The following is a 13,666-nucleotide window of genomic DNA, read 5'->3' as shown; positions in this document are numbered from 1 at the left end:
TAGTTTTAATAATTCATATATTTTTCAACTATTATTTTATAAATTCATTTTTTATAAAAGTCACAACTTTTCATTAAAGGGAGACTAGACGTAAATAAGTTAAAAGAGAATCTCAGTTTGTGATGACACCAAATAGACGGGCCTAAGGTTCTCTTTTATATAAATATATGATTTATCTAAAATACTCTTTAATATATCTGAATTACATATTGTGTATCCGATTTTTGTTATTTTTTAAGGGATTAATGTAATTACAAACTAATGAGAGATAAATTGCAATGTCATATCAAAACTAGGGAAAATTGTATATAATGACAAACTAATAAATCAAATTAAACGTTATAACCACACTTTGATTCAATTGTTCCCTGTAGCAAACTGTTTGTCAGTCATCTCTCTCCCGCAAACTATTGCTCGCCACTCTCCCTCTCTCGCTCGTTCCCTCTCACTTTTATATAAACACAAGTGTATACACATATATTATTGTTTCCCTCTCCCATATCTCGCTCGTCACTCTCCCAGATCTCTCACACTACCCTCGCCTCTATCGCTTATACAAATGGAAATAAAATGTATAAATTGCATTTCTGTTTGTATAAAGCGAGAGAATAATGTATTTACACATGCATATACATATATCTTCATCTTATACATTATAATTTTACAATACAAATATTCCCCTGCTCAACTTTTTTTCGTCTCTCTCTTTCTTTTATACATACATTAATTATACAATTGATTTGTATACAATTGCTTTCTTTTGTATATGTATAACAAATTATACAATTGATTTATTTGTATATGTATAACGAATTATACATATTTATGTTTGCTATTGAATACAATTATGCAAACTTTGTTGTAACATAAAAATATAAAATTTGTGTTTCTTATATGTGAAAATTGCTTTTAAAATTATAAGATTTATGCAAGTTATACAAAAATTGATTGATATTTTACAAACAACTCTTTTTAATATAATGATTGACTAATATAAAATGAAAGAATTATTCAATATTTAGTACATTTCTAAAGCATTAAATTTAAGTACAACTTTCACATATAACAAATAAAAAATTCATATTTGTATGTTATAGCAAAGTCTGCATAATTGCGCTCCATAACAAACATAGAAACTGTATAATTCGCTATACATAGACAGTTGAAGCAAATTGTATAAAACGAAATGTATAAAACAAGAAAGAGAAAGACACTTAGGCAAAGAACTGTATAAAAACGAAGTGTATAAAACGAATTGTATTATTATAAGTGTATAGAATGATTATATACAATTTGAATTTGTATAAATGAGCAAGAGAGAAAGACAAAAGAGACTTGACAAGGAATATACAATTGAATCGAATTGTATAAAATGAGAAAAAGAGAAATTAGATACAATTTGAAAATTGTATAAAACGAGAAAGAGAGAAAGGCAAAAGGAACTGGACAGGAGAGTATTTTTATTGTATAATTATAAGTATATAGGACGAAAATATATGTACTTGTATGTGTATATACAATTTTCTCATGCTTTATACAAACAGAAACACAATTTATACATTTCGCTTGTATAAGTGAGAAAGGGGAGGGTGACGAGCGAGATTTGGGAGAGTGGCGAGCGAGATCTGGAAGAGGGGAGAGAGGGGAACAAAAATATATGTATTTATACAATTTTCTCTGCTTTATACAATTAGAAATAATTTTTATACACTCATGTTTGTATAAAAAGTGAGGAGGCAAGCGAGAGATTGGAGGAGCGTGGCGAGTGAGATATTTGGAAGAGTGGCGCTTGACAATTTTTTGCAAACATTTGCTATGAAGCACAATTAAATATAACAAATCCAAAATTTCAAAAATCACTCCCTTTTCCCGCTGAAATCCTCCCTTGTAAGTTGTAAATATAACAACAACTCTTCATTTCCCACCATTTTTTTCTCCATTTTTCAAAAAACAAAAACAATGGCACCCAAAAAACCCTCTTCTTCTCCAATTCCCATCGGTAAGAAAGATCCAAAATTTTTCCGGTAACAGTTCAATAATCTATTCATAAAAATCTCTAATTTTTTTTTCTGTTGTAATTTTAAGGAAATTGCGAGGTTGTTGTGGAAGCTGGGAAGTTTACTTCGGAGTTAAACGAAAATAGTCTCAATATTTCTTTGTCAAAGAATGTCAAAGTCAAAATTTCTGGTAATTTTTGTTGTTGTTGTTTACCTTTGGTAATAGATCTGTGGTTTGTACAGCTTTTCTGAGTATGCTGAAAATTTGATGCTTTTTGAATCGTGTTAGTACTCTTTTCATTTCAATATAAGTGTTTTAGTTTGATTGGGAATGAAATTTAATAAAAAAATATAAACCTTTGAATTGTGTGGTCTTCATATAAAGACGTGTGTAGTTTTTTAAATCTTGTGGTTACAGACTTGTCAGGTATTAGAGAACTTACTAATTATAGTAAAATACACTCATTTTGGGACAGACTGAAAAAGTGTATTTTTTAGTATTTGTTTTGGGATTGAAGGAGTATTATTGGTAATATTACAAAGTTGTTTACTTTTTGTTAATGTGTTTGTAGTTGTGGATGGTGGGAATCATTCAGAGGAATGCAGAAACCCTATTGAGTATGATGAAAATGGTACGGAATATTGATTTTTTGTTGGGATGAGTTTCTCCTTTTCTTGTTTTTATTGAATTTGTTGAGTCTATAACTTTTCTTGATTGGTGAAATGATCGATTTTGTTTTTGGGTTGTGGCGAGTAGGAAATTATTGTTTTGTGCTCATTAATCCCAAAGATGATGATGGAAAAACCAAGTCTTTACTTCAGGTAATTCCTTCATTTCATGTGTGTGTATGCCTATGTTTGTTTATAGGAATTTTGAGTGCAGTGTATATATTCAATTCACTCAACCTTGCCTTAGTACTAAGCTACTTCATGTCAATCATATACTATGTATACATTATGCTTGATTCCTTAATCATATTTAGACTTTTGTAGCATATGCGTATAGTTCCTTTAGCTTAGTTCTTGGACAACCTTTCTCACGACTCATGAGTCTTGCTCTTGCACTTGAAACTTGTTGAGGAAATGAAATGGTAATTTGATAAGAATTTGGTTGGGCATTTTGCTTATAGCATTATGCAAATCTGGGGGTACCATTCTCCAAAGAAAATGATTGTTTGGTTAATACTGGCTCTTCTGTATTTTTGAAGATACCTTCCTGTTTGTCTCTGCCAGTACTCAACAAACTTCTGCCAGAAAATGGTGGCTGACATTCTAAGTATGAATTGGTCCATAATTTAATATGTTTGTGTAGAGTATCAACCTATAAATGCATTGATATCAACAAGATAAAAACTTGAACACAGGGTGGTAGGGGAAATCCGCTATTTCTGTGCATTTGTGATCAATTGCCCTTTCTATGTTCATTGGTTGACAAAATCAGAAAATTGCACATTATGTGCTTATGCATTGTATTTCAAATGAAGGCTGTTTTCTCTTGCTCTGTTGCTTGTTTATTGGCAATTCTGCTTGCACTGAGTTGGTTCCTTGTATATTCCTCACTTGTTTTTGTCTATGCTGTGGCAGGAAGTATTAAGCATTTATTCTAAAGAGCTTCCGGCCATGAACTATGCTGCAAACACAGGAAAAGAATCACAATTCCTTGAAAGATGTGTATCAAATGGGTACAAGCATTTAGTTGATTTTTTCTTGTGTACTGATATGTTTTGTGTATGGTCATTTAGTGCAATCCTGCATTCTTGCTATCGTTTTCTGCAAAAGAAACATTATAGTCTGCTGGATTTCACAATATTTCAGATGGATGAAAATCTATATTCATTTTGAATGTTGATTGCTTTTGTAGGAAGTACTGCACGCTAGTTCTGAAAACCAAGGATGACATAGACCCTGGGGAGGTATACTCTCAAGCATTACTGTACTTGTGCTTATTATGTGCTAGGTGGATAAGTGGAATGGAAAATATTCCATCCTCAAGGTCATTGAGCTTGATGGCATGCATATCGATGATTTGCACGTATTAACATTACTATTTAACTGAATAAGTCGGTGTTCTTGCGAAGATTTTCTGGTTTTATACTATAGTCTACAGTCTACACCTTATATCAATAGTCATAATTGACTGCACGCTGCTTTAACTGAATTCTGCTCTAATCCCTCTTTTTTTCTTTTCATTATGTCAAAGGTTATTGCAGCAATCACTTATCAAATAATCCCAGCTGATATGCAATTTGCTGAGGTTCCTATTGCTGCTGTTAAATCAGTTTACCAACTCAAGGTCCTCTAGCTGTTCTCTAGCTTTATATGAAACTTATGTTGATTTGTGATTGTCGTTTTGATTCATAGTCTGGCTTTAGAATACACTCATCATTTCTCTCATGCTTGCAAGAGAAATGATGCAAAAAATTGAAAATATTGCTGTCAGAATTGTGTAACTTTGTGACAAACATTGATGTAGTGTTCTGTTTAAACTTATAAAAAACTTCATCTTCTTTACTCTTTGTTTACTTTTCTTTGTTCTTTCTAGGAGAGATGCCTACTATAGACTCAAATTAACCAAATAAGAGTGCTCATTCTCTACCAGTTTAAGCTTCTAGCTTTGGTACCCTTCATAACTATTCTGAATTTCTAAGCAAGGTGCATTATTTTTTAAGTTTGAAAAACTTAACATTCCAATGCACGTACATGCAATTAATTTTGACAAATTTCCATACTCGATAATGCTCAATGATATAGGAACTTTGGACAATATTAACACCCTGAGCTTGCAGGGGATTGGTTATTCAATCTATTTGGAGCTGAGGAAAAGATTGCGACATGTGGGTGTTCGAACAGTGTTTTGCTGGGGAGATAAGGAGTCTGAAGGATTTTGGCTTAAGCAGGTAAACCTTCAATGATGTTTGTAAAAGAAGTATAGCCAATCATGGATGGTTTTAAAATATTACGCATTAGTAACATCTGTCTCTCCAAAAGGAAACATATAACTAGTATTTTCTTAATATAAAAGACTACCAAAAAGCATGCTTTGTAACATAGTTTCATATCTTTTATGACACTTTAATAAGTCAAGAAATCCAAAATATCAAAATGCATCATGAGATTATATTCTGATATATCCCTCAGCATTTCTCTGAATAATTAGATACAGATAATACAAACCAAACAGGTGCAAAGATGCTGGCTATTATGCGATCTGATCAATGATCATTGATTTATATACACATGCTTTCACTGTTGCTCCTACACTCTATGATAATATGAAATATCTGTAGGGTTTTTCAGTTATTGGTCAAGTTGACACGAAAGGCAGAGCTCGCAAGCTCCCTATCAAGGCTGATATTCGGAAAGCATTGTGCTTTCCTGGTGGTTCAAATCTCATGATTTCTCATTTCAATAAGGATAACTTACACAGTTCTGCAGTGTATCTAAATCTGAAATTCCCCTTAAAGCCTTTAAGAGAGGATTGCCAATCTCCAATTCTCCAAGAACAAAGGGATACTCTGTCTGAGGGAAATAACCATTCCCCAGGAAGAAGTCAGGCAACTAAAACCATGGGTTCTAACTACTACGGTAAGTGAAGCTACTGCTTTTAATTTTCATCTTGTATCAACTGCATGGTATGTTTTGTGTATCCTTGCAACAATTACTTATTTGCACACATAAAAAAAGTTGCTAGCTACATGGTGAATTCAGTAATCTTATGACCCTTATATGCCTGGTTGCATCAACATTACTTTTAGTAATTTTTGAATTTAGAGAAAAAAGTAAGTTTAGAAGCATATTATGGCTTATCTTTCCATGTGTATCACGAATCTCATTTTCTGTATTTCTTTCAAGATTGCCAAGATTTTCAACCTGGAGATGGTGCTGTCGAGAGCAGCAAACATGGACATATAGGATTTAATGAAATGGAAAGCCAAACTCTTCTGAAGAAATGTTCCTGTTCAGCGTCAGAATCAAACAAAAGGACTTGGGAAACCTCACACACTTGTGTTAAATCCAAAAAAATAAAGGGAGGTCATCAAACTGACTGTGACTGGCATTCTAAGGACATTAGCTTAGAAAGTGTTTCGGGGAACAGTTTTTCTGCTATCTCTAAGAGCAAATGTCAGGTAGGTATTACTCCCAAGGATCATTTGACAAGCCACTTTCTGGAAAAGAATGCTGTAGAAGCTACAGCAGTTAATTTGACATATGAAGGGAATAGTAGTCGAGGCATTTATTCAAGAGGGACAAACTTCAGAATTATGCTGATGAACATTGCTGATGATAGTAAAAAGGCAAATTTGACCAAGGTATACTCTAATTGCCTACTCTCTTCCCAGATATTGGTTTTAATGATTATTCGATGTTTAACCCATTTCCTAATATAATTTTGTAAACGATGCTTATTGTTCCTTTTAAATGCTTATTTTATGCCGATTATGCAGATAATAGGAGACCTTGGTGGAGATGTTACTGCTGATGGAAGTTCAAGCACACACGTAGTCACTGGCAAAGTGAGGAAAACTTTGAATTTCTGCTCAGCTCTCTGCTCAGGGTCAGTTTCTTTTATCTTATCTATTCCTTAAATGCAGATTTGTTGTTTTCTATTTCTTATGTCTACTGTTTCTACTAGGCCACTTTGTTGTTCTTTATCAGTAGTAATATTGAGAGGGGAAGCAAAACCAAAACCGACCAATTGAAGACATAAACCTGGAGAGTAAAAAACATAAAGTTGTGTTAATTAGGCTATAGTACTAGTTCAGAATAGTCAGGAATAAGTCCAGGATTTAAGTCACTCGCAATACTGACCATGTGCATGTGAACTACAGTTGATGAGGAACGATCAAACCAAAGACCAGTATTGTGCTTCGTAGGTTTATTTCAGGTTAATTGATGAGTATTTTCTTTCTTAAAGATTACTTTCAGCTTTCCTTTATAAAAAGGATATTTTTCCAAGATCGCCATACTAAGAGCCTGTACAAAATTGTCACAGCATGTGCAAATAAGAGACTAAGGAACATTTTGTGCAAAAAATCCTAAAACTAGGAGAAAATATAGGTCTGCATGTATAGGACAAGTTTTTGTTGTTGTGCTTATAATAAAAGGCGTATATATTCATGGCTGCAGTGGCGTAGCCACATACTTTCAATTGGACACCCTTTGTCGGAAAATTATTAGCATATATACAAGTAAAATGTTATACGAAATGATTAAATAATCTATTTTGGACACCCTTAACATAACAAGTTGCTATTTTTGGACACCCTTTAAGAAGTTTCTGGCTCCGCCACTGCATGGCTGAAACTACTGTGCATAATGGTACCAAAGTGTTAAGATACTATTAAAATGTCCTTGGAGTTTTTGAACTAAGGTCAACTGACTTTACAACAACAACAACATATCTGGTGTAGTCCCACAAGTGGAGTCTGGGGAGGGTAGGGTGTATGCAGACCTTGCCCTACCTTTGTTGGGGTAGTAAGGTCTACTGTCTTTATTTTCTTAAATGTATGGACAATACTTCATCTGTTCACTTCTAATTGTCGTTCTTTTTGTCCAGCTTTACTTTTTGGTTTCCAGAACTTGCAACCTAAATTCTTGCAAGTATTTAGACTCCTAAATTTGATTTCATGTTTTCTTGTTTTTGATCTTGTGGAAATGTGATCAGAGCTTGGATATTGTCACCAATTTGGTTGAAAGAAAGTTTCCGAAATGGCAAATTTTTAGGTGGGTAAAAACTGTTACTTTTGACCTTAATTGGAATATTTTTGACATCTGGTGATCAGTTGCCATTGGTTTTTTCAGATGAAATGCCTTTTATTTTGAGGGATGAAGACTATGAACTTAAGTACAGAAGTGCGCTAAAAAGGGCAGTTCTTAGAGCAAAAGCATACCCCCAAGCTCTTCTCAAGGGTTATGACATATGTCTTGCAACTCATGTTCATCCTCCAGTTGGTACCTTATCAGCCATTGTAAAATCTGCAGGAGGCAATGTGAGTTAGTAATATTTATTAATCGAGCAAGCATTTTTTTGGATTATTCTGAATGTTGTGTATAGATTCATATTGCCGACCTCTACTTCTACATGTTCCAAAATCATGTCAAACTTGAGCTCTCTACTTGAAAGAAAACCACAACAGGAAAAAAATTGAAACTAAAGGAAATGAAGTTATTTAGAAGCGCTTGTCAACTTCCTTACCAGAATTTGGTTTTAGGGCATCCTTATGTTTTATAGCTCCATTGTGCATTTGTTGGAGAAGGGGAGCCTTGACACAATGGTAAAAAATTTCATGGTGTGACCAAGAGGTCATAAGTTCAAGCTGCAGAAACAACCTTTTGCATGAATGCAAGTAAGGCTGCGTACATAAGATCCAACATGATCTGGCTCTTCCAGGATCACTGTGCATAGAGGGAATTTAGTGCATAAGGCTTCCCTTTGCTGAGCATCTATTGTGTAGACACTTTTAGATACATACAATATTTATCCCAACAGACATGCCCTGCATTATTTTTACGTGCATTTCTCATCAAATTCTCAGGTTATACGTGGACTCAATCAAGTGAAAGATGAATGTAAAACTATATTTGTTGCTTGTGAAGAAGACATGGATGAAGCATTGTCAGCAGTGAAAAAGGGAATATGGACTTTCAGCAGTGACTGGTTTATGAACTGCATCATGAAACAAGAGCTTGACTTAGGAGCTCCTCAATTTGCAGAGTGCCTCTAATGCATAGATAAACTATGTGCAAACTGGTCTGGTAAATATGAAAAAATGTGAATATCTTTCCAAAACTTTTCAACTTCTAAAACTATTTTTCCAAAGTTTCAACCAAGTCTATCTCCAAATGCCTACTCAATTAATGATTGAAAAAGTAAGTCATAGACTTTAGATTTTTAATCTTCCGTCTGCTGTAAATTTTTTATCATATTTTCAAGACAAGCAAAATGAAATGACACATACAAAGCATGACTGCTCTGTTGGCTGTTTGAGATCAAAACATGGCTATAAGTTATATGAGCATGTTATCACAAGAGGCTGTGCTGCTTTTCAACAAATCCATTCTAAGAAGTTTTGACAAATTCAATTCCATGAGTGTACATCAAGTGAACTCATTTAACATTTCCATATTCTACTATTGTAAAAAGTACACAATCAAGATACAACGAGTACATGAATTACATACAAATATGCAGCCCAACAAGGGCCTTGTTATTGTTTAATCAAATACAACCACAATCAAAATACAATGAATACATGAAAAAGTACAAATATGCAGCCGAACAAGGCCTTGTTATTGACTTATTCAAATACAAACACAATCACAATACAACGTGGAATGAAATACTGAGAGTGGGGTACACAGTCAGTCAGTCTTTTCTTATGTCTGAATTCCTGTGAAGACAGTCTGAATTACAGTCATATTAACCGTGAAAATAACAGCAAGGAACACAAGGAAACTCCATGGACTTTCTTCAAATCTGTGACTGAGAAAGGTTGATGATATTCTTCTTCTTCTTTTTCGACATCATGATCTTTAAATAAAACATTGATTCACAGGTCTCTATAAAATTGAAGAGGATGTACAGGAAGTGGAGCATCACGAAAGCAAACTTTGTTGATATAATTATCAAGTATAGGAATAGGAATTTGAAGCTGGAAAGTAAACTCTTCACATTTGAATGCGCATGCTAACATTTTATTGATTTTGAAGCAATAAAATGTCACGCCACACCAAATCTCTATCACGTTTCTTCATGATATTAAACCAGCTCCTCTTGCCAGTACTAGTGATGAAGTAAATAATATCGCGGAACATCATCTGACACCACTCACTGTCTGAATAATGTTCATCATAAAAATCTCGAGCACTGAGCAAGTACTCTTGTTCAACACTTTTTCAAGGGATGCCAGCAGCAGCTCCTCGTCTGATGAGCAATTTCTTATTCAACAAGAGTAACAATTCCCTCACCGCTTTCTGCTTGGAATTCTCCATGGTTGCATAGAGAGATTTTCTATAGTGAATGGAAACCACACAGGGCACGTACTACTTGTCATAATCTTCTTCACCAATACATTTAACAAGTGTATCTGGAATACGAAAATGTACTTTCTGTGTCAACTCTTCATGTGGTGCTGTACCTAACGCGTCAAGACAGGTAAATCAATGATAGAATGTAAACCAGTTAGTCTCTTCGGATGATATCATCGATCTCAGCCTGAAGAATATACGTCCAAAGAGACGTTAACATCAGTTTTCGTGGGACCATCCCCAACTTATATAAATATATTCTTTTTATGTGTTAGAGATGAACACAATATGACTAGTAAGAAACAATATTCTTCTTCTTCAATTTCTTGAGTGCTGGTTTTCTTTGAGATAGAATTTTTGTTAGTTTTGGCTCCTAGAGTTTTATACTAGAAGAGCTTGCTGAATCCTGGGGGATACACCCATACCGGGTGAAATATCCTTAAGGACAGTATCATTTGACACGCCTCAAGCTATGAAAATTTCCTATGAAAGTTATTGGTGAAATACAAGCTTTGGTGAATCTGGTACACGTGTTCGTGACGAAGGTATTTTTCGTAAAATTTAGAACAATCTTAAGGATATTTAACTTTTATTTACGGAAAATCAATTACAAAATTTTGATAAAACAAATAGAAGTCCAATTGAATTTTTGTATTCACGTTAATAAGGTACGTACCACGCTTGTTTATAATTTACTGAATTTGTATGTGGTAAATTATATTAAAACGTATGTTCCTTAATGAAAAGATGTTTGGAGAATGATATAATTCCGCTAAGTAAATATAAATTTGACTAAGCGGATGATATAAACTATTGTGGTCATTTCTCAAGTGAATTTTGTGGCTAACATGTGAGAAAATGGGTGTTAGATTTTAGTGCTTCTAAGCAATTTTTATGCTTAAAGTGATTTTGTGTTCTATATCCAAATTGGAGAAGAAGAAATTTTTATTTATGTTGGTGATTGTAGAACTACTTCAAGTTCTTAAAATGAAAAATTCTTCTTAAATATTCACCTCTATATATTAAAATGAGTTTTATGCTAGTAATTTATCTATACTTATTGTTTCAAATTGTTTTGAAGATCGTTATTGGGTGGTTGTCTAAGTTATCATATATGAAGTTCTTTTGATGCATAAATTTACGTTGAATTAAGATTACTACGAAAATATATGTTGGCGTTTTTGAGGGTTTAAGTTGTTAAAAGTGATTCTATCGAATTTTTTGAGACTTTTATAAATAATGTCTAGATGTGAAAAATATTTTAATGTACAAAATTTTATGGATGTTGAATATTTTTTACTCTATTATGAAATATTTGAAAGTGTAGGAGTATGTTTCTAATGTTGTGCTACATGATTCTAAAGAAAAATGTAAAAAAAAACTTGATATAAATAATTTTTTATAATTGTATGTTGATAAATTTGGCATATACATATTTGTGGTAATCAATTATGATTTGATTGAATGCAATGTTAGAGATGGGAAAAATAAAACAAAGTATTGTTGAGTTTTTAAAAGTGAAAATACTTCTAATGTACTTGTTGTTGAAAATGATATTGATTCTTGATATATTATCTTGAAAAAGTCTTTGGTAACACATGAGAGGTACAATACGTACAATACTAAGTAAATTAAATATTTGTTGTACAACAATATATGACGACAAAGATAATAGAAGTTGGTACATTTTTGTGAATGCCATAATATAAAAATCAACTAAACAGAGTTAGTTGTTGTGGAGTTGATTGGTGATGAGATTTAATGGTTAAGACAATTCTATGTGTATTCCAATTGGAATAAAATTAATTTTTATGTAACTAATTTAGATACATGTGTTTGAAACACAATGTGATGAAATAATGCATGTGATAAATTATTTACGTAAATAAATTATGTGTAGTCGGAGGTGAATCTAATCAGTTCACAGACTAATGAAACATCGAGGGGAGTAAGACCTTAGTCATTTGAGAAGATTAACAATGATGGTAACCCAACCTATGTGATTGGAGATCCCATGAACTAGGTTCATATGGGTAATAATAAGTCATTAGTTGATCAAGTAAACACTATAAAGTTTTGTCCCTCCTATGATGTGTGAATATAGTGTAATAATCTGCAAAGCAAAGTGAGGCAGAGTTAGAGCTCTTAATCCAAATCATACATTTATAGGTGAAGTATTGCTCTGCAGAATACACTTGATGATTGGACCTATATGAGTGTGAAATGGTGCCGCTTCTATGAAATTTTAACAGATTTCTAGAGCAATCATGAATACCAGGACACACGCATGGCCGCTTAGCGCAAAACCATGATAACGACAAAGATTTTGCGAGTATAATGTGATCGAATAAGACACGGGACTTACAAAAGAATTATTGGTTCATAAAAGTTCTAAACTTCACCAAATTATTCTGTAAGTATAATATTGTTTTACTTAAGTCTGGTTCATAGTTTACGGACACCAGATTCGATGCATTAGACTCATATGAGCCCAACAAAAACTCTTATTTCATTCTATTTTGTAATATTCTTTTTGAGATATGTAGGGAATTGTTGAAAAAATAATTCTAGTATCTCAAAAAATAATAATTCATATTATTGTCTAAGCTTCTTTCCTTAATCTATTTATTAGACTCTTTATTGTATGACAATAATATTCAAAACGTTACTATTTCGTTATTCATTATTATTTAGTCTTTAATGAGTTACTATTACTTATTATGAAAATACCTTAATATCCATTTAATCATCATATTTATGGGCTATATTAATTTTTTTTATAGCTGTTGAAAACTATATGTTGAAAGGATTAAATTCTTGGTCTTTTGGTGGAGTGATCCCCTTATATATTTTTTCTATTTTTTACTATAACACCCTGTATTTTACGTGTACTTGTTTTATCATACGATGCTTATATATTGTCTTGTGGTATAGTTATGAACTATGTGCGTAGTGACAATAGAATAGGTTTAAAGTGTACTGCCTATATATTTTGATGTGACACGATTAAGTTGATGTCGATGGAAGTATTTAAAGTTGAAATCATAAGGTGGTGTTTGGAGTCTAGAGTTGAAATTGACAATGTATACAAGTTTTAAGTTAAATTAAAGGTATTATGGTCTAGAAATGCAATAAAATATTGAGGTGCTTGCTTGACTTCACTAAGCTAGTAGGTGACAAGTAGTGCATCACCTACTTTGACTTATTGACAAGCCAAAGGCCCAAGTAGGTGCATCACCTACTAAGACTCATTTGACCATGTTATTGGGCCAAGTACACCACCTATATCTGGTCCAAGTTGAATAGAAAAATAAGGGAGAAACGGACAACCAATGCCCAATCTTTAAGCTCACAAGAAATAATTTGAATGAAAAATTAGGTGCATCACCTACTTAAATGTGTGACCTAAAGTAAAGACACATGTTGGCTGCAAATAAAGTATAAGAAAGGTGGCAGAAGAGAACCTATTAAGGTCAAAAATCTAATACAAATATCTCATTTTTCTCTTATCCAAATTTTAAGCTCTCAAGTTCATATATTCCTCTCACTCAAGATGAACCAACCGCCCAATTTTTCCACCAAGGGTTCTAACTATTTTTCACCATGTTTCTTCCAAAGCAGCCATAAGAACACCTTCTCTC

The 13,666-nt window shown here is 33.0% G+C and overlaps 1 protein-coding gene across 1 annotated transcript; it reads left to right on the top strand.

The window, feature by feature from the left end:
- Positions 1 to 1,874: 1,874 nt before the first annotated feature.
- On the top strand, positions 1,875 to 9,020 carry LOC107016121. The gene is made up of 14 exons (XM_015216609.2): positions 1,875 to 1,999; positions 2,086 to 2,187; positions 2,570 to 2,629; positions 2,755 to 2,819; positions 3,582 to 3,679; positions 3,859 to 3,910; positions 4,198 to 4,290; positions 4,784 to 4,894; positions 5,285 to 5,582; positions 5,850 to 6,307; positions 6,443 to 6,552; positions 7,663 to 7,721; positions 7,800 to 7,987; positions 8,534 to 9,020. Exons 1-14 carry the CDS (start codon positions 1,960 to 1,962, stop codon positions 8,720 to 8,722), a joined length of 1,923 nt encoding a protein of 640 aa, XP_015072095.1. The 5' UTR covers positions 1,875 to 1,959; the 3' UTR covers positions 8,723 to 9,020.
- The last annotated feature ends 4,646 nt before the right edge of the window (positions 9,021 to 13,666 follow it).

Source organism: Solanum pennellii, chromosome 4 (assembly GCF_001406875.1).
Source record: "Solanum pennellii chromosome 4, SPENNV200".
In the NCBI taxonomy this organism is placed as follows: domain Eukaryota; kingdom Viridiplantae; phylum Streptophyta; class Magnoliopsida; order Solanales; family Solanaceae; genus Solanum; species Solanum pennellii.
This window is presented reverse-complemented; position numbering and strand designations above follow the sequence as displayed.